Source organism: Meleagris gallopavo, chromosome 26, assembly GCF_905368555.1.
Source record: "Meleagris gallopavo chromosome 26, MGAL_WU_HG_1.1, whole genome shotgun sequence".
Taxonomy (NCBI): domain Eukaryota; kingdom Metazoa; phylum Chordata; class Aves; order Galliformes; family Phasianidae; genus Meleagris; species Meleagris gallopavo.
This window is the reverse complement of record NC_139429.1, coordinates 4,136,128-4,157,843: the sequence shown is the minus strand read 5'-3', so window position 1 is coordinate 4,157,843 and position 21,716 is coordinate 4,136,128. Positions and strand designations below refer to the sequence as shown.

Below are 21,716 nucleotides of genomic sequence, written 5' to 3'. Positions count from 1 at the left end.
GAGAGGCTGCATTGAATTTAGGCTTTTCTCGCTTTTCCCCTTCCTGAGGAGGACCGAAATCCCTTTGCTTTGCTGAAAAGCACAGTAAAACCCTTTGAGGCTGCCGTCTGTGGGCAGTTCCAATTCAAAGGCGCACATGGGCTCTGTGTAATGCTGCAATCTGTGCCTCTGCTTCCCCCTCCTCCTCAAAGCACCGTCCTCCAGCCACCAGCAGCAGAGGAAGCCACTTGCAAAATGCTGTCTGGCAAATAGCCATTTCCCCTAGCTTTTTTTCCTAACGCACCTGAAGACCTGACTGTATTCCACTTCCCATTTAAATGTTTAGATCCGGCTGAAACTGCAGCAGATGAAGGCTCCCAATCAAATCTACCTTAATTGCTGCTGTTCAGGCAGCATCCTGCTATTACAGGCATGTAGACAGGGAAATGTGGAAGGTTCTTCTCTCAGCAGTGGTGCTGGATTGGCTCCAGGACATCAGAGACCCCAGGGTTTTCCAGCACCGCTCCATTTTTCTTAACAGGTTGACCAAAAGCAGACTTGGCGGAGTCAAGTATGGTCTCCCCCGCTGTGCTGGATGTGCTGCCATACCTTCAGCTCAGAGCACACCTGGTTCTAGCTCTGTGGTAGCCAGAAAGTGCTCCAAGGTGTGTTGAAAAGAAAACAAAAGGGAGAAAAACACGTCATCTGAAGCAAGACACACAGCACTCAGGTCTGTTGGTGTAGGGATGTGCCTGGCTGAGTTCTCTGGAGACTGAAATAGGAGTCCAAATGACTCCAAAAAGGCCTCAATCAGTCAAGACCGATAGGGTGGCATTGGAAAAGTTGCACCTCATACTCTAAGGCGACGTCCTACAGTTTCTGACCCTCTGGGCATGGGAGAACCGCAGGCACTGGAGCACAGAGAAGCTGCTGTGCTGTGCAGGCGTTGCCTATTTCAGCTGGAAAAGGCATCAGCATCCTTCTGCCTGCACCCTGCGTGCCACCCAAGCAGGACCTTCAGCCACCTCCCCATCCATTTCTCATCTATGCCTGCAGGGACTCGGCGAGGCTGTGCTTCTCTGTGCAGAAAGGAGGACAAGCAGGATGAGTCCCATGGCTGCTCGAGGTGATGGGAACAAAGAAAGTGCATAGAACAACTACAGCTGCTTAAATTTGGATATACAAAAATAAAGAGGTGGCAGAGTGCTTGGGCAGCTCCCAGGACAGCATGCAGGTCAGCACCCTCACTCTGCAGTGAGCTGGGCACTGGGTGGGCTGCTCACTGGTGGAAGTGGCACTGGAGCTCAGTTTGGTGTCTGGGCAGCAGGGTGGTGGTGTGATTCCTTCCACTCACCCCACTCTTGACTCTGACATCCTCCTGATGTCTGGAGTGATGCTGTCTGCAGAATGTCCAATCCCCAACCCGAGACAAAGGAAAGCAAATGCCCGTTCCCCAAGAGGGCACACACTTTGTTCTCAGCTGTCCCAGCCTCAGCTCTTCTCTGCCACAGCTGGGTGAAACAGGTGAAGGTTACCCTCAAAACCAAGCTCTCTTATAAGGTTTTCATTCCTTTTTCTCCTCTTCTTTGCTTTTATATACATGTAAGTGTATCTCTATATTTATTTGTCCTCTAATACAAGTGAACACAAATGTGATGTGGAGATAAATTCCCTTCTCTAAAACACTTCATGGTTGCAGGAATGTACATGTTTGGATTTACATACCCACACACATTCCAAATATTAGAAAAAATATATAGCCCCCAAACTAAGATGCTTTAAAAAAGGTTAAAAGGCCAGATTCCTCTGTTGGCTTTTATCCTTCATTAAGAATAAGAAGATTACCTGAAATCATGATTTTTTTTTCTTTGTATTCTGCCTGAGTTCATTTTGAAATTCCAATCAACAAATGCAAGGAGAAGAGGGGGAGAAGCTAGTGGGGGATCACACTAGGCTCTGAAAAGGAAAATGAGAGATATCGTTTTCCTTTCTAATTTTTTTCCCCTCTGGGTTTCAGGTTATAAGAAGGTTATTCAAAGGATACTTTCTCTGATGCGTTTGGGTTAAAAAGAGCCAATCCAAGCAATTGGAAGTGGGAGCAGGAGGGAAGAAGGACATACACAATCCCTAAACCAAGCCCTTCCTTCTCTTCTTGGGTTGGTTTTGAGCATCTTTCTTTAGAAGCATCTTATTATTTGGTTCAGTAATCTTGGCTGGTTATCTCTTTGCAACAGGGATCTCCTATCTGCCAATGGGGAAAACCATTTTCTCCAAAGGGGTCGTGAAGAATCCACATCTGGCTACTCTGGTGCAAACTGTGGAGATGGACACAAGGGAACCTACGGACATTTAATCTGGGGTTGGGCACATCCCATCCAACACAGGGCAGCTGCCACCCACATACACATGCACGCACGTAGTACAGGAGGGCCAGCACAAGGAAAGAGAGTCTCAGGGACGGGATGAGATGTGGGCGAAGGCAGAGTGTTCCCTTGGGCATGAAGAAGCCAGGCAGACACTTGACCTAACCAAGTCACTTACAATTGCACCCAAATAAAAAAAATATATAAACCAATAAATAAGCAAATGGCAAAGAGGGGTTTAAAAGGCCTTGGTTGTTGAGTGATGGGGTCGGGAGGAGTGAAAACCATGAGCGTCTTCGTTTCTCCGTGCTGATGTTTAAACATACTGTTCCTTAGGACAGATGTACGGAGCCCGGGAGCCGGGAGGAGGGCAGCAGAAGGAGATGTCAGAGTGGTGAGGATAGAGATCTTGTGGGAGGTCTGGCAGCGGGGTGTAGACGTGGGGGATCTTCTGCAGATAGCGACCGTCGTGTGAGTAGCAGCGGGTCAGGTAATCACTCGCATTCGGTATCTCTGAGTGACACTTTCCAAAGTTCTGTAAGCAGAGACAAAAGTCAAAGGGTGAGAACTCCGCCAGCTGTAAAATACGCAGCTCAGCTCCTTGCTGAGGCTCACATACAGCAGGTAGGATGGGAAATTAAATAGTTCTGCTTGCTGCTTTGGAAAAATGGAAAGCTGGGTGATAAAACCTCGTATTTCAACAGCATTGCCGCAGTTCCTGTAATATGCATTGGGCTAAAGAATATAGTTCCTGTAATATCCATTGGGCTAAAGAATATGTATATGTTTTGCATTCTTTGCTCCTTGCCTGTATGGTCTCTGCCTCTCTCAATACAGCAGGCGGTAAGCAAGGCAGGGCAGTTTATTTGCAGCCTTCTTAACTCATCCACACCTGAGTTTTGTAAAAGTGGCATTGGTATGCATCATTGGTCCAACACAGACCTCTGCTCTTTTGTACAAAAGGGCACTTTTGTCTGACCAGCAGCTCTGGAAGTACAATAGGTTATTGTGCCCCATGTTTACCCAGCAGCCAGCAGTGCTGAGCTGTACCTGTGCGAGCAGCTCCTTTGTCAGCCTCAGCACCAGGCTTGTGAGTCAAAGCAACCGTGAAGAATGTAAAACATCTGCAAGATGGGAGCTCAGAGCAGCTCCAAGCAATCCCTGCTCCCCATGGGGTGGCAGACGTGGGATGCTCCTTCCTGCTCACCGCTCTTTCCCATGTTGAAGCCTTGCAAAATGACCCAAGCAGGATTAACCATGACCTTGCATTCACCAAGGGCTAATCTCATCTCTAAGAGGCAACAAACCCACCAGCAACAGCTTTTTATGCCCATGGTTTGTTTCAGGGCTGGCTGAAGCAAGTAGCTTGTCCTTGAGTCCTTCCTTGCTCTCTTTGAACACAGCACAAACAGTTGGTTTAGTGAAGAGGACAAGGATTTCACCCTCAGGAGAAAAAGCCTGAAGGAACAGAGCAATCTACTCAACTCCTCTGCTGCCAGTTCCTGGATAAATATTTCACCAGGACGCTCAAAAAAATCATGTAGAAAACAAAGTGTCGACAATAATTTATTGATGGTTCAGACTGCTGTGAGAGGCAGCAAGGTTGGAGGGCTGGTGCTCCAAAGGCAGAAAAGGCCAGGGGAGGATGGGGAGTTAGAGCACTGGGACAGCAGCTGCAGTGCTAAGGTCAACCTGACTTTCTTTTCTCTTTCCTTGGCAAAATGGTGTGTCCCACTGCTTGAGACTTTTGAAGTCAGTAGTCTCGAGCTGGACAGGCAGCTCTAGGTCCCTTCTATGTGCTGGTATCTCTGACATTTGGGTGAGTCATTCCCACACCTATCTCCTGAGGTTTTCATACAACCATAGGATGGTTTGAGTTGGAAGGGACCCTCAAAGGCCGCCTGGTGCCGCTCCCTGCAGTGCACAGGGACACCCACAGCTCCAGCAGTGCTCACAGCCCCAACAGCCTGACCTGGGCTGTCTGCAGGGACGGGGCACCACCGCCTCTGGGCAACCTGTGCCAGTGCCTCACCGCCCTCAGTGTAAAGAATTTGCTTTACAACGAACCACTCACATCCCTGTGGCAGCACACGCTCAGAGAGGCAGTAACATCTATACCAATTACACAGCATCAACAGGAACCCACACCATAAGGGAAGAAGGGAATGGAGAACAGCTGATTGCTATTCCTCTGATTGTATCAGGTGATAAAAAAGGGATAGTGAAAGGTTAGCACCTAAGGATATGCAAAGGTTCTCTTCCTGTGTAACCTGTGCTCAGGGCACTTTGACAGCAGTGGAATTAGTGTGCTGATGGGGATGGAAAAAGGTGTCAGCTCTGATCTCCTGCTGCATGGTGAGTTACTGGTGGCTAACCTGAAAGGGAGGTGACCTCAAAGATTGAACCTTAGTGAGATATGGCAGGCAAGAGGGGCTGTTAGCCTGGCTAGCAAACTATTATTGTTCAAAGAGGAGGGCAGGTTTGTATAGTTTTGGGCATGCCATAGGAAAGCAGAGGGCTTTCTACAAGTGTGAGGGTTCAAAAGGTCTCACAGACAGAAAGGTCTAATGGAAAATATGTTCTCATTTAACACACGCAGGTATCTTGTGTAAGCCGAACTGGTTGTTAGCAGCAAGCAGTGAGAGGAGCAAAAGGAGCTGTGAGATGCAGCATTATTGGCTGCTTATGGTCCACCAAACCATGCATCTTTCTGTCTATCCAGTGTGGGCCTGAAAGAAATATCCACGTAGCAAGGCTGGAGAGAACCAATGCCATTCTGTCGGCGCTTCTGGCCAGATGAGTACAGATGAGCTCTGCTTTTCTCTCTGGCTTGTTTTGTGCTCAGTTCTCAGAGCAGGGCAGCTGGAGACCCCCAGTGCTGGGCAGAAGAAGGGGTTCCCCATTTGCCTTCGCTTTTCTCAGTGTGCGAAGCCAGGAGGCAATCACTCCTGCTTTGTTTCCTTATCTACGTAGCAAAAGGGATGAGAACAGAATCAGCCTGATGTTTATTAACATGTTTAGCAGCCAGTGCCCTTTGACTTCCTTCCCCATTCCCACTGTGACTTTTTCCAATCTAATTTATCTCTAACGAAGTTTGAAATTAAATTAGGGATAATGAACTAATTAAATTGAACTGGCACACAACTCTGCCACCTTCCCCCACCTGACTTCTCCTCATTGCCTTTGTTTCCAATGTGGCTCTGTAAAATTCTTTATTATCTGGGTTACATCCTTCCCCCTCCCACCCCCAGTTCTATTTCCAAGAGCTTTGATTGAAGGGGATGTCAGGAATCCATCCGTTTCAGACAGCCTGGAAGATTACCTTTAAATGGTCTTTATTTGATTGAATTAGCTCTGATTTCTGCTATGATGTGCTCTCAAACCTTCCCCATTTCCTTTTCACCTGCCTTCTCCTCTCAGGTATTTCCACAGTACTTCCAGCTCCCTCCAACCCCGCTGTATCCAACAAACACTCAATAATCTCTTCTTGTCGGTCTAAAAGTGAAGAACTCCTTCCCAGTTTCCTGCTCTCATTTCTGGAACGTCCCAGAGCTGAAATCCTCAGAATAAAGAGAAGGAGCACAGATGAGGGATGCACCCACCGACACGTGCAAGCATTATTTATGCTGTGAGCACACCCATAAGGTTGTATTCCAACTGCAGCTACTTACCTGCTCTCTGTTCCTACAGCATCATAGATCATCCGTAACCTTAAGCATTTATTCCCATGGTGTTTCTGTGTGCCAACCCCTCTACTCTTTATCAGGGTTGGCATCCTCGTCCTACTGATGGGAAGCTAATGAGGAACCACCTCTGTGCTTTGCTTTTTCTCCTGCAAATTGGAGATGGGGCTGTTTAACGGGGGATGCTCATCCAACTTTTTGGCATTAATGGGGAGGAAATGGAGTAATTGGGAGCTGAGGCAGCACTTGCTGATCGTCTGATATCTTCAGCTCAGTATTACAGTGGGTTTATAGGGGGTGTTCAGAAAGCAGAGCTGGAAATCTGAATCCTGCTCTCTAATTGGCCGGGATCTCAGTGCAAGTCTCGTGGTTTGAGCTGTTCTTGCTGTAAAGGGGACAAGAAATTCCCAAATAAAGCTGAGAACAGGAGTGCGGGGAGGTGAAGGGGGAGGAAATAATTAAAGCAGCATACAAAAATCACCCTGATCTGCGGTGTGCCTTCGCAGGGAGATTTTGTGGCGGTGAGATTACACCTTCAAAGCACCATATGACTGGCTTTATTTTTGCTTCAGAGAGACTGGGAGGATTTCCAAATTTGGATTTGGAGGATTACTGTCCTTTTGCTGACAATAAAATCCCCCACCCTGGGGAGGACGAAGTGAGACCTCCCAGGATGGATTAGGCAACGCCTGCCTTGCTCCTGCTTGTGCCAATGATCCAAGCATGGCCAGGAGCTGCTGGGAGGTGGATAAGGGGAGCAGCCCAATGGCTGAGCTAGACAGACGGACCCCACAATGGAGACAAGCAAAAGCAAACCCATCCACAACTTACTGTCCACTCTCGCTCGTTACGTCTACGAAGACCTTGATCCTCATTCTGGGAGCAGGGGTGGGCGAGACACCGCAAGAGAGAGAGGTTACTGCTGGGTCCAGCACCTGGCAGTGCAGACACTTACCTAGGAAGGCTTTTTTTGCTACAGCGGGGGAACTACAGGGCTCCTTCCAGCATGGGAAAACCAGGGGGCACAGGGGTAAGGCACACTGAGCTGTCCTACTGCACGCCTTCCACCCAGCTCTGTCGCCCACCTGCTGGCACTGATGCTCTCAGGTTGCAGTGAGGCTCTGTGCAGATAGGACTGTGCAGTGGGGCTTTTAAAAAGCAGCTTTCCTCCTCCTCATCCTCCTGCGTGGATCTATTCCCATCCTTCCCAAGGACCCAATTCCTTTGCCCTTTATTATCTCGTTCTCTGTTCCCAACCTATTGTTGCTGTGTGCCTTCTCCAGCCTTCCCTTAGCTTCCTTGCTGTGCACTGAGAACCCTGTGAGGCAATAGTGCCATTGACCCCACAGCCCCTTCCTCCCAATTACAAGGCAACAAACTAAATGGAAAAGGGCAAGATGGATGCTGTGGCCGCCATACCATGGGAGATAGATGAGGAGAAGGAGTGAGGGAGAACCTTGGCTGAAGAGGGAGCTGCCTGTTTTGTTTTCTTGGTCAGCAGCTGTTGGCATCACCCAGCACATCTCCCATGATTAGGAAGGGGGATTTTGCTCCATTTCAGATAAGGAATCAGTGCATTTGTTACCTGAGAAATGGGTATGGTCATAGGGTAAGGCAATGGGAGAAGACCTGAGGACACTCCTCCCTTTGCAAACACCATTCTGCTACAAAGGGTCTCTAGTAGTTGGAGAGAACCCAAACAACCACTGGTGGGTTAAATGCAGTTGGAACCTTAAGTAGTCCCTGCTGCAGGACCTGAGCTCCATGGGTGATGCATGGAGTGGAACAGACAGGGAAGTAGCCATGTCTGATTCTGCTTTTGAGATAGAGAACACCAAAAGAAATAATTTTTCTCTCCCTCAAACATCAAAACATGCCATCTGCATCGGCCCTGTGCAACGCAGCCTCTTTTATTCTGCATGCTCCATCCCTCCCTGGCTGCTTCTTATTCCCCGACTTGCAGACGCAAGAACCTTTACGTGTTCCCATTTCTCTCACGTACTCTCCCACCTTGTTCTTTCACACATGCACATATGCTCCCTCTTATCTATAGTCTCTTCCACGCACACAAACTCTCCTTTTTTTTTTTTTTTTCCCCATCTCAGTCCCCTTCTTTTTCCTTCTCCTCCTCTGGATAGCCTTGAAAGGCCCTTTTAGCATCTCCTAAAGTTTTGACCTCCTGATACTGCTGCTTTGCTCAGCAATGGTGCCCCTTACCAAAATGCCCCAAATCGATCTGCACCCCTCAAACCCACCTCGTTTCTCCCTGCCATTTCCAGCCAGGCTGGCTGCAGAGCCCAACCATCAACCCTTCCCTCCCACGTGCCTCACCTCCCTGTAGAAAGCAAAGGACAACAGAGAGCATGCACAGAAGGCAAAGGCATTCCTCCAGCCCCCAAAACAAGGGCAGCGTGCGGGAGGAGGGGGTGGGAGGGATGGGTTAGGAGCACTCCACGACAAGGACAGGGGATGCAGAGAGGAGCACAGTGAGGAAGGCAGAGTGCAGTTGTGTACCTTGAGGCCAGAATCTGAGGGGAAAGGGCCTAGAGTGACATGCGCTAGCGTAAGTTGGGCTGGATGGTTGCATACTCGACTAGGTCTCCGCCAGCATGGATGGAGGTCCGAGGACTGGGTGACGAGGCCAGAGCGGCCGTGTCCAGCTCTGCATAGTGGACATCACAGTCCTTGGTGCCAGAGTTCTGGAGAGAAGAGAGCAGCGAGGCAGTGGGGGGAACAGGAGGAGAGGTTTGGGGGGCAGGAGGGGTGAGAAGACAGGAGCCGAGCCGGACGGAGTGAGTGGATGAGGTTGGGATTGGGTTTGAGTGATGGGGGGGGAGAAAGAAGAAAGAAGGGTGAGAGGGGAGGAAGAAAAAACAGTTAAAAAGAGGGAGGGAGGGGTGGCATGAGCCATCAGTCAGGTAAAACCCCAAATTAAACCCAAGGTCCCCACGGCACTGCTTCCCAAAGCCACCTGCAAGCCCAATGACCCACAGCCAGGCTGGCAGCACTCTGCTGCTCCCTCTTCTCATCACCCCCTGAGACCAGCACTGTCCTCAGCTGGGGCAGTTTGGTGAACTCAGACCTCATTAGATACCTGAACTGTCAGCACTGAGCCAAGAGTTTGGGGTTCATGGGTGAGAGTGATGAGAAAGGATTGAGTCTGGGGTGTCGGGATGGAGTTAACCTGCAGGGAGCGGCTGCAGCTGTGTTGCTGTAGGGAAATGGCACTGCTTAATCAGTGCTGTTGTGTTGCCCCGGCGTGGGGGCTGTTATGGCTTTTCTTATACAACACATTTTTGCACCAGGCTTGACTGCACATTATGCTATAGTAGATGAACTATGCAGAGTGGTTTTGTGGCTGTTTTAATGTCTAATAGATGCCAAAAGCATCCTTCTTTGGCGTGGAAATATTGATGGGCATTCCGTTTCTAAGCAGGTTTATCAGCAAGAGCTGCACAAGTGGAATTTTACCCAATTTGTCTGATCACTCCCATCCAGACATCGCTCATGCTTTGCACACAATTATGGTCTGAGAACCTTGGGAAGCAGGGTGACCTGGAAACCTCAGCACTTGGGGGGAAATGAGTCCCTAGGAGGAGGAATGGGGTGTTTTAAGGACATCCCTGGTGTCAGAGGCTGAGGTGTGAGGTGCCTTCAATCCTTTCTCTGCAGAGAGTCTTTAGTTTCTCTGCCAAGCACCTGCTAAGCCTCTCTGAGAGGAACGTACTGTCTCTTCCGAATGGAGAAGGGAAAGGGGAAAGCTATTCCAAAATGGCTGCATCTCACAGCAATAATGCAAAAGTGGTCGAATCTGAAAATATTTCTCTGCCCTGCGTTTGGAATGCCCTCAACCCTGTGCCAGCTGTGGCAGAGCCATTAGCAGAGGCCCTGTTAACGAGCTGGGTGTGTGCCTGCTGCCAGAAGGGCTGCTGGGTGCTCTGAGTGCCTATGGGCATCGAGGAGCACAAATGGTAACAGCTCATCTCAAACCTCCACCTATGCTCTGCAGAATCCTCCCCTTCATCTTTCTATCTCAGCACCTTCTCCAGTCTCAGATAAAAGCAGATTGAACCTTGAGCTCCTTCCCATTCTATTTTGTCCAAGGAGGTTGTGGATGCCCCATCCCTGCAGGCATTCAAGGCTGGATGTGGCTCTGGGCAGCCTGGTCTGGTGGTTGGCGACCCTGCACATAGCAGGGGGTTGGAACTGGATGAGCACTGTGGTCCTTTTCAACCCAGGCCATTCTATGATTCTATTTCCCCTCCCTGCTCTCCAGATATGCTGCTTTCCTCTGGAGATGCTTGCTCTGGGGAGTCCCCTTGCTCTCTGCTACTCTTGGGCTCGCTCCCGCTCCCTGCTGCTTGTTGGGAGCAGAATTTATTACAATATCAATAATGTGGCTTGTATACAAGGTCTAGCACTGCTACGTGCAAGTGCTCTGCGTAAATCATCAGCATCGGCACCCCAGTAATTGCCCTGTATAAAGGAGGAATTATTCTGCTGTCTGCAGCAATGAAACTTTCCCTTCTACCTGTGCAAATGGGCACTGCTGATGCTCACACTAATCACCGTGCTCTGCTCCCACCTCTCACGCTCCTCCTCGCACACAATATTTGCATGACAGGGATGCTTCTGTGCCCACAGGGTGTGCCTCTGGTTTTGCACACCTCGCTGTGCACACGGGCACCAACACTTACAGACATGCAACCTGCAGGATGCATGCACCCTCCAGCCCACTCACTCTTGCTTAAATACCTCCATGCACACCAAAGCTCTTGATCTACAAGGACTCAGAGACAGTACAGGCAACACTGTGATCCCTTGCATACTTTTATACTCTTAATAGTCCACTGCACTGCCCTTGCACATCTATGCCATCAGCTTTATGTTCATATTCTTTCCCACATCCGTATCCACTTTTACTCCCCTTTTCCAGCACCTGCAGATGTGCCTCAGCCCCTCCCCAGCCCATAATTCCTACCTGTACCCCTCACCTCTTGGTTTCTCTCCTCCTGCCACCTTTCCCATTTCCCCCTCCCTTGCTCTTCACTATTAATCACTTTCCAGCTTCCCTTCTCGTGCCATAAAATTGCCCTCCCCAGGCGGTGGCTTTCACACAGCTGAGTGATGAAAGCAGTTTATCCCAAATTAGGAGGTTTTGCACAATTCACTTAAAGCACAATGCATCCAACCCATTTTCCTGCAGAATCAGTTCCCTTCAACTCTCATCTTCTTCCACAAGCTGCCTCGTCAGATTTCCTGATGAAGCACAAGCAGAACAGGAATATCCTGTCTTTCTCTTTGCCTTCCCTTCTGAAGGATCCCAGACCCAGTTGCTGCTGCTGGGGAAGGATGAGGAGGGAGTGGGGCTGTGTTAGGCTGGCAGAGACCCAGTGGAGCTGTAGGGAATGGGTGAAAAATGTGCCTCGTGTGAGTGGTCCTGGAAAGAGCAGGGCAGGAGTTGGCACTGCAAGGCATGGATGAGCAACGTGATGCAGCCTGGCCCCAGCTGTGCCATCTGAGCAGCACCCAGCACTCCCAGCCCTGTTTGGCACAAAGGGGCTCCTTACTTCCCATTGCCAGTCACGAACTGGCACAACCTGCTGCCTGCCCAAAGGATGAGGTGATTTAGCAAGAAACGAGAGCAAGCCTCGGCTCGTTCCTGGGGCACAAAGCCAAGATGCTCTGTGTGCAGGCAACGGGAGATGGGAGCATTGCAGGGACTGCCAGCCACAAAGAGCAGAGGGCAGATCCCAACCCAGCTGTGCCACACAGCTGCAGCAGCTGAGTCACCCAGACCCCATGTCCCCAGCACTGAGGGTTTTCTCTTGGTGGGCAGGAGCAAACTGCAGCCCACTGCTGCTGGGCTGGGAGTGAGGGTAAGGAGCAGAGAGTGCCAAGCATGGGATGTGGAAATGTATCTTCTCAGACCAGGATTGAGAGCAGCAAACTCTGTTCCCATGGTTACGGAGCAGCTACCCATCAGGCCTCATCTCACATCACTAACTCTGCCACTTAATTAACTGACTGCTCGTTATTTCCCAAAATGAGCTCCTCCATCCTCCTGCTCTCAGCCGCTCTCCACAGAGCAACCCATCTGCCTCGGATGTCCTGTGCTTTGTTTTCAAACCCACCTGCCTTGCTGCAAGGGGCTGGAGATAAGCCCAGGGCTGAGGGAGGGCTCCAAGAGGAAGTTTTTCTTTAGGGGCATCAGCCACTTTCAGCTTGGCTGGAGTAATAAGAGGATCACATTGGCATGGCTCAGTGCAGAGCTGTGCCTGAGCCGTTTTATCACTGATGCCCTCAGCATCTGTCTCACTGCTGGCTAAAGGTCACTGGGCCCCATCCTTCTGTTATCTGCACAGGAATGTGCATCGAAGGGTCGTTCCAAAATGAACAGGAGGGCTGCGATAATTAATCACGTTCATAAAGTATCCCTCCATATTGGCTGATTGGTGATTATAACGCCTTGGCAAAGAAGCAGGTTCACATGCTGATAAGTTGAGGCATCTGGTTTTGATGTTGAGACCTGCAGCCCTCATGTGAGGTCTCATGAGAGGATGCAGAGAGGAGTCCCATGCTGTGGGGTGGGGGAGGGATGGATCTGTCTCCCATGCTTTGCTCTCTTATATCTGCATTTTCTCCCCTAGCCTCGCTCCCTGAAATTCACCCTCCCCTGCCTGGCTGCTAGCATCTCTCCCTGACCCTTAATCTCTCTGCTGCTGCTGTCTCACATTAGCATCTCCCTCTCTGCCACTGAACAAATCCACACAAAACAATGGGCTTTAAGAAACTTGTCAGCGGAGAGTCAAACCCTAGCACACTCTGCCCGGCCAATAATTACTCTGAAAAGCTTTGCTGCAGAGCCCAGGAAGGTGATGGGGTGGGATACCTGGCTTGGGCTGTCACATGAAGGCTGGATATGGGATCTTTTGCCATGGGGTGAGGGATACTGGGGTGAAAGCAGGGAGGCTGAGGTGGGTGTTCTGAGCCCTCTGCTCCCCTTACCAGCTTGTCGCTGTAGGCAGAGGGCTCACTGGCTGCCATGTCGTAGTATGGAGGCTGCAGGGGGAGCTTCTGGAGCTCTTCCTCATGCTTCATGTTGTCCAAGTGAACAATCTGTGACAGAGAGAGAAGGAGGGTGAGGAGCAAGTGCTATCCTCCTGCCACTACCAGGAGCAACGTCTACCTTTTTTCTTGCTCCTGCCATACAACTTGCCTCCCTCTCTATTTCATTCCCACGTTCCTTTTCTCATCGCAGCCTCTCCTGTTTGAAATGGTGGTGATGCTCAAACCCTCACAACCCAGAGCCCATCGATCAGAATCCAATCCCTCCTGAAGGGAACAAATGGGGTCCAAACTACAGCTCTCAATCTGTGCCCATCTTTGGGAACCATGGGCAGACAAGTCCTCACCCACTGCCTCCCACGTGTCCATCTTTAGGGTTTGGGTACACCTGCTGCCCCCCAAACCCATGCCACGGGCTCTTGGGCTCCTGCAAACCCTGTGATCCCAAATCCAGGCTCTGGGGGCACTGCCTGGTCCGTTTGCCATGGGAAGGAGCTGGCAGCAAGGCAAGAGGCGTACCTGGATGTCTTCAGTAGTCAGGTGGCTTTTCAACTCCTGCTTCCTCTTCGGTGGAGGGGCAGGTTTGTGGGAGGGCGGCAAGTCAATGCTAAGGGGAGAGAAGTGGCAGCTGATTAGAGAGCAGGAGGAAGGGGTCTGCCTGCTTTCATGTGCCACAGCAGGCTGGATCCTGCACACACTGAGGATTTGACTGTGTTTGTCACCAAACTGTCAGTATAATCATATGGGTTATTCTCAGCAACTCCCCTCTTTTCTTTCTCTCACCCTGATTAGAATTGTTAAACAGAAACGAACGCCCTCCTAGCACCCTGCTTCCATTTCCAAGCACTTCCCTGTGTTGGATTGCAGACCACGGGGGTGTAGCTGGGATCCCTGTCTCTCAGTGCTGCTTTGGGGTGGCTCCAAGCATCCCATGGGATGGATGCTCATATGGTGGCTGTGAGCACCAGCAAGTGCCAGGTGCCAGTGCAAACCAGTGAGGTCATGGCAACCCCCAGTAGGGGACTTATTTGGGACTGTAGCCCCTGCCATAGGTTTTCCAGTGGGAGCTGGAATCTCCCTCATCTCCATGCTATGCCATGCAGGGGGTTGAGCCCTGACCCCCACTCAGGGGATCAGCTTTTGCCCCAGAGCACACAGGGATTGGCAGCCGTTATAATCCCAGCCCAGAGCCTGTCTCTGCACATTCCGTCTGTATGCACAGATGTGTCTAATCCTTTTACAAAACTTATTAAAACTCCGATCCACTAATTAGCCAGCTTCCCCTCCCTTCTCCTACAAACTTCATCAGATCTTCCGATTGGGATGGGCGACTTTCCTTGGCAGCACATTGGATTCCAGCATGGGATTGGGGCTACTGGTAAAGGGAAGGGTGCAGTGGGCTCCAAGAGCTCTGCAGGATGTTGACTTTATGACTCTAAAGAAAAGAAATGCTCTGAATTTTGCAAGGCTTTGGACTGGGCTCCACCACCCCTTATGCTCTGGGGCACCACTGTGTTTCTATTCTTGGCTAAATTGAGTCTTCCTTGTGCCTTCCTGGAGGGACACTGTGGGAAATGGATCATCAGAATGCATCTCTGCTATAGGGCTGATGCTGTTGATGCAGTTTCACCTTGTGGTGCTATTTTTGTGTGTCTGTGTGTGTGTGTCTTTCTGTTTTCCCCGGTTCCCTTCCCTCCCTCGCTTGCTGTCCTCCCATGCCCTCTCTCAAATGGGATTAAATGGAGCACAAAATGTGGCCAAATGTAACAGCGATGGTGGGGAGGGCTGGGGGTGATAAAAGCAACTTCCAGCCTTGGGGGCTTGGTGCCGCCCTGGGAGGTGGGAAGGGAGGGGTGCTCTGTGATGAGACAGAGCTGTGTAGGGAGTGGCCAGGGAAGATATTTCTGAATGTTTCATTGCACTGCAGTGTGGGGCAGAGCAAAGTGAGCTTCTGCCAAAGGAGAGCACCTGGGGGTGCTCCAGCATCGCCTTCAGGATGGTACAAGGTATAGGTGGATGGGAATCCTCTCTGAGGGTCTACCAGAGACCCCTCTCTGATGGCAGAATGGGATTCAGTCCAACTCAGGAGCCTGAAGTCATTCACTGGTGAAGGAGGAGCTGGGTCCTCTCCTCCTTCTATAGGTGAGAGTGGCACCGAGCAGCTGCACCGTGCCCAGGGATGCACTGCACGTGCAGCATCGGGTGAAGTGAACTTCAGCTTCCACTGAGGGCTCAGGGGAAGCATCCAGAAATAAGAGTGAGCATGATGGGAAGCACCAGGGGCCATGAAGGAAGGAAAGGGGGGCAGAAGGGGATGAACGGCAGCAAAAAGGTTCTGGGTGATCAGAGAGCAAAGGAGACAGAAGCACTCTGTGCTGCCCCATCTCACAGCTGCTTTGCTCCCTGCCAGCCCAGGGCTACTCACAGGTCGTGGTCTGCCTCTGTGCGGTCCTTCTGTTGCCTCCTGTAGACAATGAAGACGGTGACAGCCACGCCAAGGATGAGAGCTGCAGCGATGACACCTCCCACGATGCCAATGATGCCTCCCAGGGCACCCTGAGGTAGTGGCTTGTCTGCAACACACAAGGAAGCACAGGAGAGAGGGTTAGGGCATCCAGCAGGGTCAGAATTGGGATCAGGGTGTGGAGGAGCCAACCCGCTCGGACACTTCATTAAGTACTGTTGGAACAGAGGAGAGGATAGCTTTTAATGCACAGCTTGGGAAAGCTGAGCACCAATAGGCGATGCATTGAGGCAAGATGTGCCTCAAAGCCTGTCACCATAAAGCCTTACAAAGCTGAGTGCAGGATGTAGGGGTGAGGGAGATGGATCCTCTCTTGCACTCCATCTCCCATTCGCCCCATGGCTGCAGTGCTCGGTGACATGAGACATCTCCTCAGCAGCTGACATGGTCCTCCTGCAAAGGAATCCCATCCCATGGGCTTGATGGGAAAGCGCTTTGAAACGTACGATAAAAGGATTTAATTTGCTCTACCTTCCAACCTAATTAAACTTGAAAACTAGCTAATTGGTACTTTGTACTTACAGCTCCGGCACTGATGAAAGAAGGAGATAATTGGAATGGAGGAAGAAGGAGGAGGAGGAGGAAAAGGAAAAGAGATCCAGGAGAAATGAGCGAGACTAGGATGAGGGGAAAAGGTACTTTGTAGAACGTGTCTGTCACACCTCATTCTCATATTTTTCTTGCTGCTCTGGCTCCTGGCTGCTCTGAGTCTGGATCCTGGACTATACAGCCTTGGTTCTCCCAGAGCTGGGTGGTCACCCATCCCCAAAGCCTCAGAATGATGCCCACATACGAAACACATAAGCACACATGCCCGAAAGACACAGGACCACTCATGCAGGTTTTCTCCCCTTCACACCATGGGATCAGCTGAAGGTTGGAACTCCCTGCACCCCACCATCATACATGGGGTTGAGTCCTTGCCAGCAGCTCCATTCCCACACAGGCAGCCCTCTCCACCATCCAGATTTGCTGCTGTCATGCAGGAGTGAAATGAGGTGTACAAACATTTCCCAGGGCACTGCTCTCTCTAGTCTATACCAGAGAATTGAAGAGCACAGACCTGGCAGGTTTACTGCGTCAGTGCAGCACATGTGAACTCACAGCATGGTGCCAAGACGTTGGATGCAAAACTTGCCCTGGGAACTGTCTCAGCACAGATCCACCATCTCTTCCCTGCAGACTCCATGTAAACCTGGCGAGGACACCCCAGAGCCTGCATCAGCAGCACCCCGTCCCCAATTAAGGGCTCAGAGCTGTATGTCTTCCTGCAAATGGCAGGATGTTGCAGTCATCAAAACACCCAGCTCTGCTCCCCACAGGCAGTCATTTTCCCCCCTCTTCCCTTCTCCGTAAGCCACATTATCTTGTAAATAATATTTCTGCCTTGAGACAGCTTGCTTGCAGCCGTGCTTAGGCAGACAGCTGCCACGTCGCAATCCAAGCCCCCAGATGGCAGTTGTGATTGTGATGGTGGAGAATCTTCCAGTCCCTTTGGCTGGGGCATATCCTTGATGGATTGGTCCCTAATGGCTCTGGGTCTGCAGATAGGGAGCAGGGAACATCAGCCTCCTGCTGACACTGTAAATCAGCAGGTGTATGCCTGGGGATGGGGTGGAAGGAGCAAAAGAGGTGAGGAGACAAATAAGCAGCTCTGGAATGGATCTGTGGGAGCTTAACAGGGCTGTGTTACAGCAGAAAGGGGCCAGGGAGAATTAGAGAGGTGAAAATGAAGCCATCAGTCTGTGGGTAAGACGAAAATATAGAGCACTGGGTAAAGGTGATGAGGAGAGAGAATGGATGACATGCAAATACCTGAAGTGTTGTGTTTTGGTTTTTTTATAGGGTGAGAAGTAATGGCCTTAATTTGTGCCAGGAGAGGTTCACTCCAAAGAAGTGGACACTGGCACAGGTGCACAGGGAGGTGATGGGGTCACCGTCCCTGGAGGGGTTCCAGAACTGTGGAGATGTGGCACTTGGGGACACGGCCAGTGGGGATAGGTTGGGTTTGGGGGGTCTGAGGGGTCTTCTCCAACCTGAATGATTCTGTGGTTCTATGAATTAGGGGAATAGAAGGAGAAATGCAGTTGTTTTAGGGTGTCTCCTTCCTACCAACCTCTCCAGGCTCTGGAGTGAACATCTGGGTGCTGGTAGCCATCATAGCTGCCTAAGGAAACACTGCATGGCCAGGCAGTGACAAACCCCTGTGACAAGCCCTGTCCCTGCAGGTGCAGTTCTTCTCCCAGCAGAGATGCTGGGTGCTGGAGGAGCCCAGCTAGGAACTGGCAGAGAGAGCCCTTCCTTCTGCTTCCCCTTCCCTCTTTTTTCCTTTTTTTTTTTTCCTTTTCCGTCATCTGCCTCCCCAGCTGCTTCTTTCCTTGGTGTCCCTTCCCCTGGGCAGAGCTGCAGCTGGTGCATTTCAGAGGGCTGCTGACCCCAGTGCCTCGAGATGCTCCCTGCCTTTCTGAGGGCACGGCGGCTGCAGGACAGTGCTGGGAACCCAACAGAGGGGACTGGGAATGCCTCAGGAGCAGATGATAGGAACTGACAGACGAGGATTTGGTTACGCTGCCAGTGCTTTCGGGCAGCTCTGGGAAGATGTTTGCAAGGCCTGTGAATCAGGATCAGAGTAAATTGGCAGGACAGCTCAGGGGCCTCCAGAGTGGAGTGGGAAAAGACTTTGCCAATTAAGAATGCAAAACCCCTTGCTCTGTGTCATGCTCGAATAATTTAAAACTCTCCAAAAAGTTCATGTTGGCAGTGAGGCAGGTAGCAGAGAACCCAAAGGGGCTGAGCGAGCAGCTCAGCCTTATCTGGATGTCGAAGGGCTGCTGGGAACTCCTCATTCTGGCTGGAAAATGAATTAATTCAACGTATTACAATTAAGGAGAAAAGAAGGACACCCCACCCCCAGCCTCTTTCGGAGCAGTTGGGTATCGTTGCTTTGTTCTCTTCTGGAGGTGGAAGCAGACGCAGGAAAGGAAGAAGCGTTGGCAGGGATGGAGCTGTGGCTGTGATTTAACGCCCGCTCCGTGCTCATGGCTGTGATTGTGTTCCAAACCATGAGACAAACAGACAGAGCTGTCCGCACGCGCCGTGCCCGCGGGGTGACACAGTGCAGCTGCAGAGCACAGCAGTAAATAAAAACAGGGGAACAATGAGGGCTTTGGAGAACCAGCTCACATGAGGGGGAGAGCGATGTTCCCAAAGGGAACTTGAAGCGAGGCAAAGACGGAGCAAATGGAAAGCGTCCAGAGGAGGGCATGTCAGAGCGGAGGAAATGGCTCACGTGGCCATGGAGTGATGGAGAGGATGCTGTAGGAGGAATGGAAAGGAGAGACTGCATCTGTCGCACTTTGGGGGAGAAGGTTTCGTGTCTCAGAGCTGCTCATGTGGCTGGGGTGTCTGCATCACGAAGCACCTGGCTGATCTTGGGGTTCAGGCTTGAGAATGAGGTATGACGCATCCCCACCATGGGTTTGTGCTGCTCTGGGGCTGACATTTAGTGCAAAGCTCAGATTGGATGGGCAATCCCAGCCATGCTGCAGTGTGCAGAGGAGCAGAATGGAACCCAGCTCGACTTGCAGGCAGCAGTGGTGTGGGACAGAGGTCCAGGTGGGCAGGAAAGCCTTGATGGTCTCACAGCTGCACTATCTTCCTTCTATCCTGACCAGCTGCCTCAGAGATAGCCTGAGCCCCACAGGACTGCTAATGGTCCAACCCGAGCCCCTGGAATGGCTGATGGTACAACGTGAGTCCCAGACATCTTCTGACAGTCCGACTGCTTGTGCTCCAGCCTACCACACAAGATAACCAACCTAACAACCCACTCCTCCAGAAAACCATTTGCTAAAAGGCATTCCTGCCTCTGTAGACAATTGTCAAGTAGGGTTCCCTCCGTGTTTATCCCCGCCCTGCACAAAACAAACCATCTATTTCATGGCTGGCTAGCCAAGGTGCTCAGCACTGTGCTTCTTTGCTCACTGACACACTGCAGATCAATGGGGAAGAATCACTATTCCCCTCCTTTTGGTAGGCTGGCAGCTCTGAAGCTCTGCTAGCTGCCAGCCTTGCTAGAGTTAACATAACCTTGGTGCTCAGTTGTATCTGCTCAGGCACGTTCAGCCTACACGGTTAACACAGTGTCCCAGTGGAGTGCCAGCTGCAGATAAGCCTGTCTGTGACCCGGATTGCTGTCCTGAGCCAGAGGATGGGGGTTAGCACTTCCTGGGCTCTTTCCACCCGCTGAACCTTCGAGCAACACCACGAGATCGGATGATGCATATTTATAATGCACCCCACCTGACACATTCCAGGGAGCCTGAGACACGGCGAGTTTGCAGAGCTAAATTAAACGGAGCTGAAAAGCTTGGCAGAGCAAACACGTCCCCAGTTAGCTTCCAGAGACGAACAGGATTGGCTGATTTGAGACACGCCGCAACAACAGATCCACCCCCGGGCACAAGCTGGTTTGGAGCACGGGTAGCCCACTGCATAGGCACTAATCACAGCATCCCTGTCAGATCTTTGCCTTTTTGTTTTTCTCTGTAATTTTGATCAGCCCCAACCCATGCAAATGGCTGGCTCACCTCTGGGGAGGTTTCATGCTTCTGGCAGCACGGTGTGCAAGCCAGCCCTCCGCAGGGTGCTGCTTTGAAGAGCGTGCCCAGCTGCATGAGGACGAAGGGACCTGCTGGGTTTTAGTGGGATTTCACACACATTCCTGCACAGGCAATCGCTCTGCCATTCACTCAGCCCTGCCAGGTGAGGATCAGCTCTGCACTTTCCTCCTCCAGCATGGTAGCAGCAACGGAGCCATTCCCGGTTAAGGGGCTGCTGGCTGCAAAGCATGCCTGGAATGTGGCTTGCTGACCTCACCTTGCATGCCTCCCTGGGTTTGCTGGTAGCTGGGGTGGAGCAGGGATAAGGAGCAGCACGTTAACCCCATGGGGCCCAGCAAAGATCTCGCCTTGCCCTCCCCAACCTGCTTGCCCTATGGCACATGCTTTCCATCTCAATGCGGCTGTATGGACACTGCCCCAGCCTGGCTTTGGGTAGAAGATGGGCCCTGAGTTCTCTGATGTTCCCTCTGACTCCCAGCCCTTAATTTTAGTTCTGCTTCATTTCCTTGCAGTTCAGCAGAGTAATGAACAATCAAATCCCTTTGGTAATTTATTTCTTCTGCTGTACAATCTAGAGGAGGTGATGACACACGAAATTGCCTCTCCTGGAGGAACGAAGGGGCCACATCCTGACTCCCATTACATCTTTTGATCTCAGCAGCCTGCTCTCACCAACCAGAGCACAGCGGGTCCCGTGTCTGTGCTGAGCCAGAGACACAGCCCTGCTTCCTTGATGAGCCCATTGGGGTCACGCTATTACAAGCAGCCACCAGACAAATTCTGTCAGAGAGAAGAGACGCGGACTTCAGCTCACACTCTTATCATCTGCACTAATAGAGTTAATTTGCTTTAGCAATGGGAATGTCTCATTCTCTTTGACCACGTGCCCTGGGCCACGTTTGCATGGTTTTGCTTCCAGGGTGCTTCCACCACGGGATGGCTCTACCTTGTATGTTCCCAAAGCTGAGATCAGCTCCATGTTTGCATGGCTGCAATCTCCTGCTCGTGGTAAAGAAATGCTCCTAACACTCATTCCCTCCTGACTTCCCACCACCTCCAAGCCCTGCTCTGCCTTAACCACCAGTATTTATCCACACAATCGTATCCAGCTGAGCATCTGTTAGCTTGCAGAGCTTCCCCTGTCTCCGATACAGATCAAACAGAAGAGCTGCAAAGAGAGAGACCTGTCAGCGTGAAAGAGAAGCTGCAAAGGTTGGTACAACAGCAAAGGTCACGCAGGGGAATGCAACAGGAACAAACAAACCCTTTGCGGTGCTCTATAGGCACTTTACCAGATGGAGAATGTCAAGAGGGCAGTCATAATTTAGAAAAGGCAAAAGATGTCAATGACTATTCATGATCTGTCTTGGAAACAGAAATTTCTTTGTGGTTTCTGGGATACAAAGCGATTTCTGCATGTTGGAGGGTGGCAGAAGCATCTTGCCCTGGGCACCATTTGGGTACTCCCAAAGCAGAT

At 51.0% G+C, this 21,716-nt stretch overlaps 1 protein-coding gene across 2 annotated transcripts in view; it reads right to left on the bottom strand.

Annotated features, from left to right (window-relative positions):
- Positions 1-2,315: 2,315 nt before the first annotated feature.
- NECTIN1 (nectin cell adhesion molecule 1) overlaps positions 2,316-21,716 on the bottom strand; it is a 71,008-nt gene continuing 51,607 nt past the window's right edge. The window contains exons 6-9 of one of the 2 annotated variants that reach the window (XM_085209116.1): positions 15,519-15,666; positions 13,613-13,700; positions 13,034-13,144; positions 2,316-2,877 (exon numbers count right to left, since the gene is read on the bottom strand). In XM_085209116.1, coding sequence (XP_085065242.1) covers positions 2,659-2,877; positions 13,034-13,144; positions 13,613-13,700; positions 15,519-15,666 — 566 coding nt within the window. In that variant the 3' untranslated portion in view covers positions 2,316-2,658. Of the gene's footprint in view, positions 2,878-8,568; positions 8,725-13,033; positions 13,145-13,612; positions 13,701-15,518; positions 15,667-21,716 lie in introns of those variants that run through there. The other variant, XM_085209118.1, reaches the window with a different exon arrangement.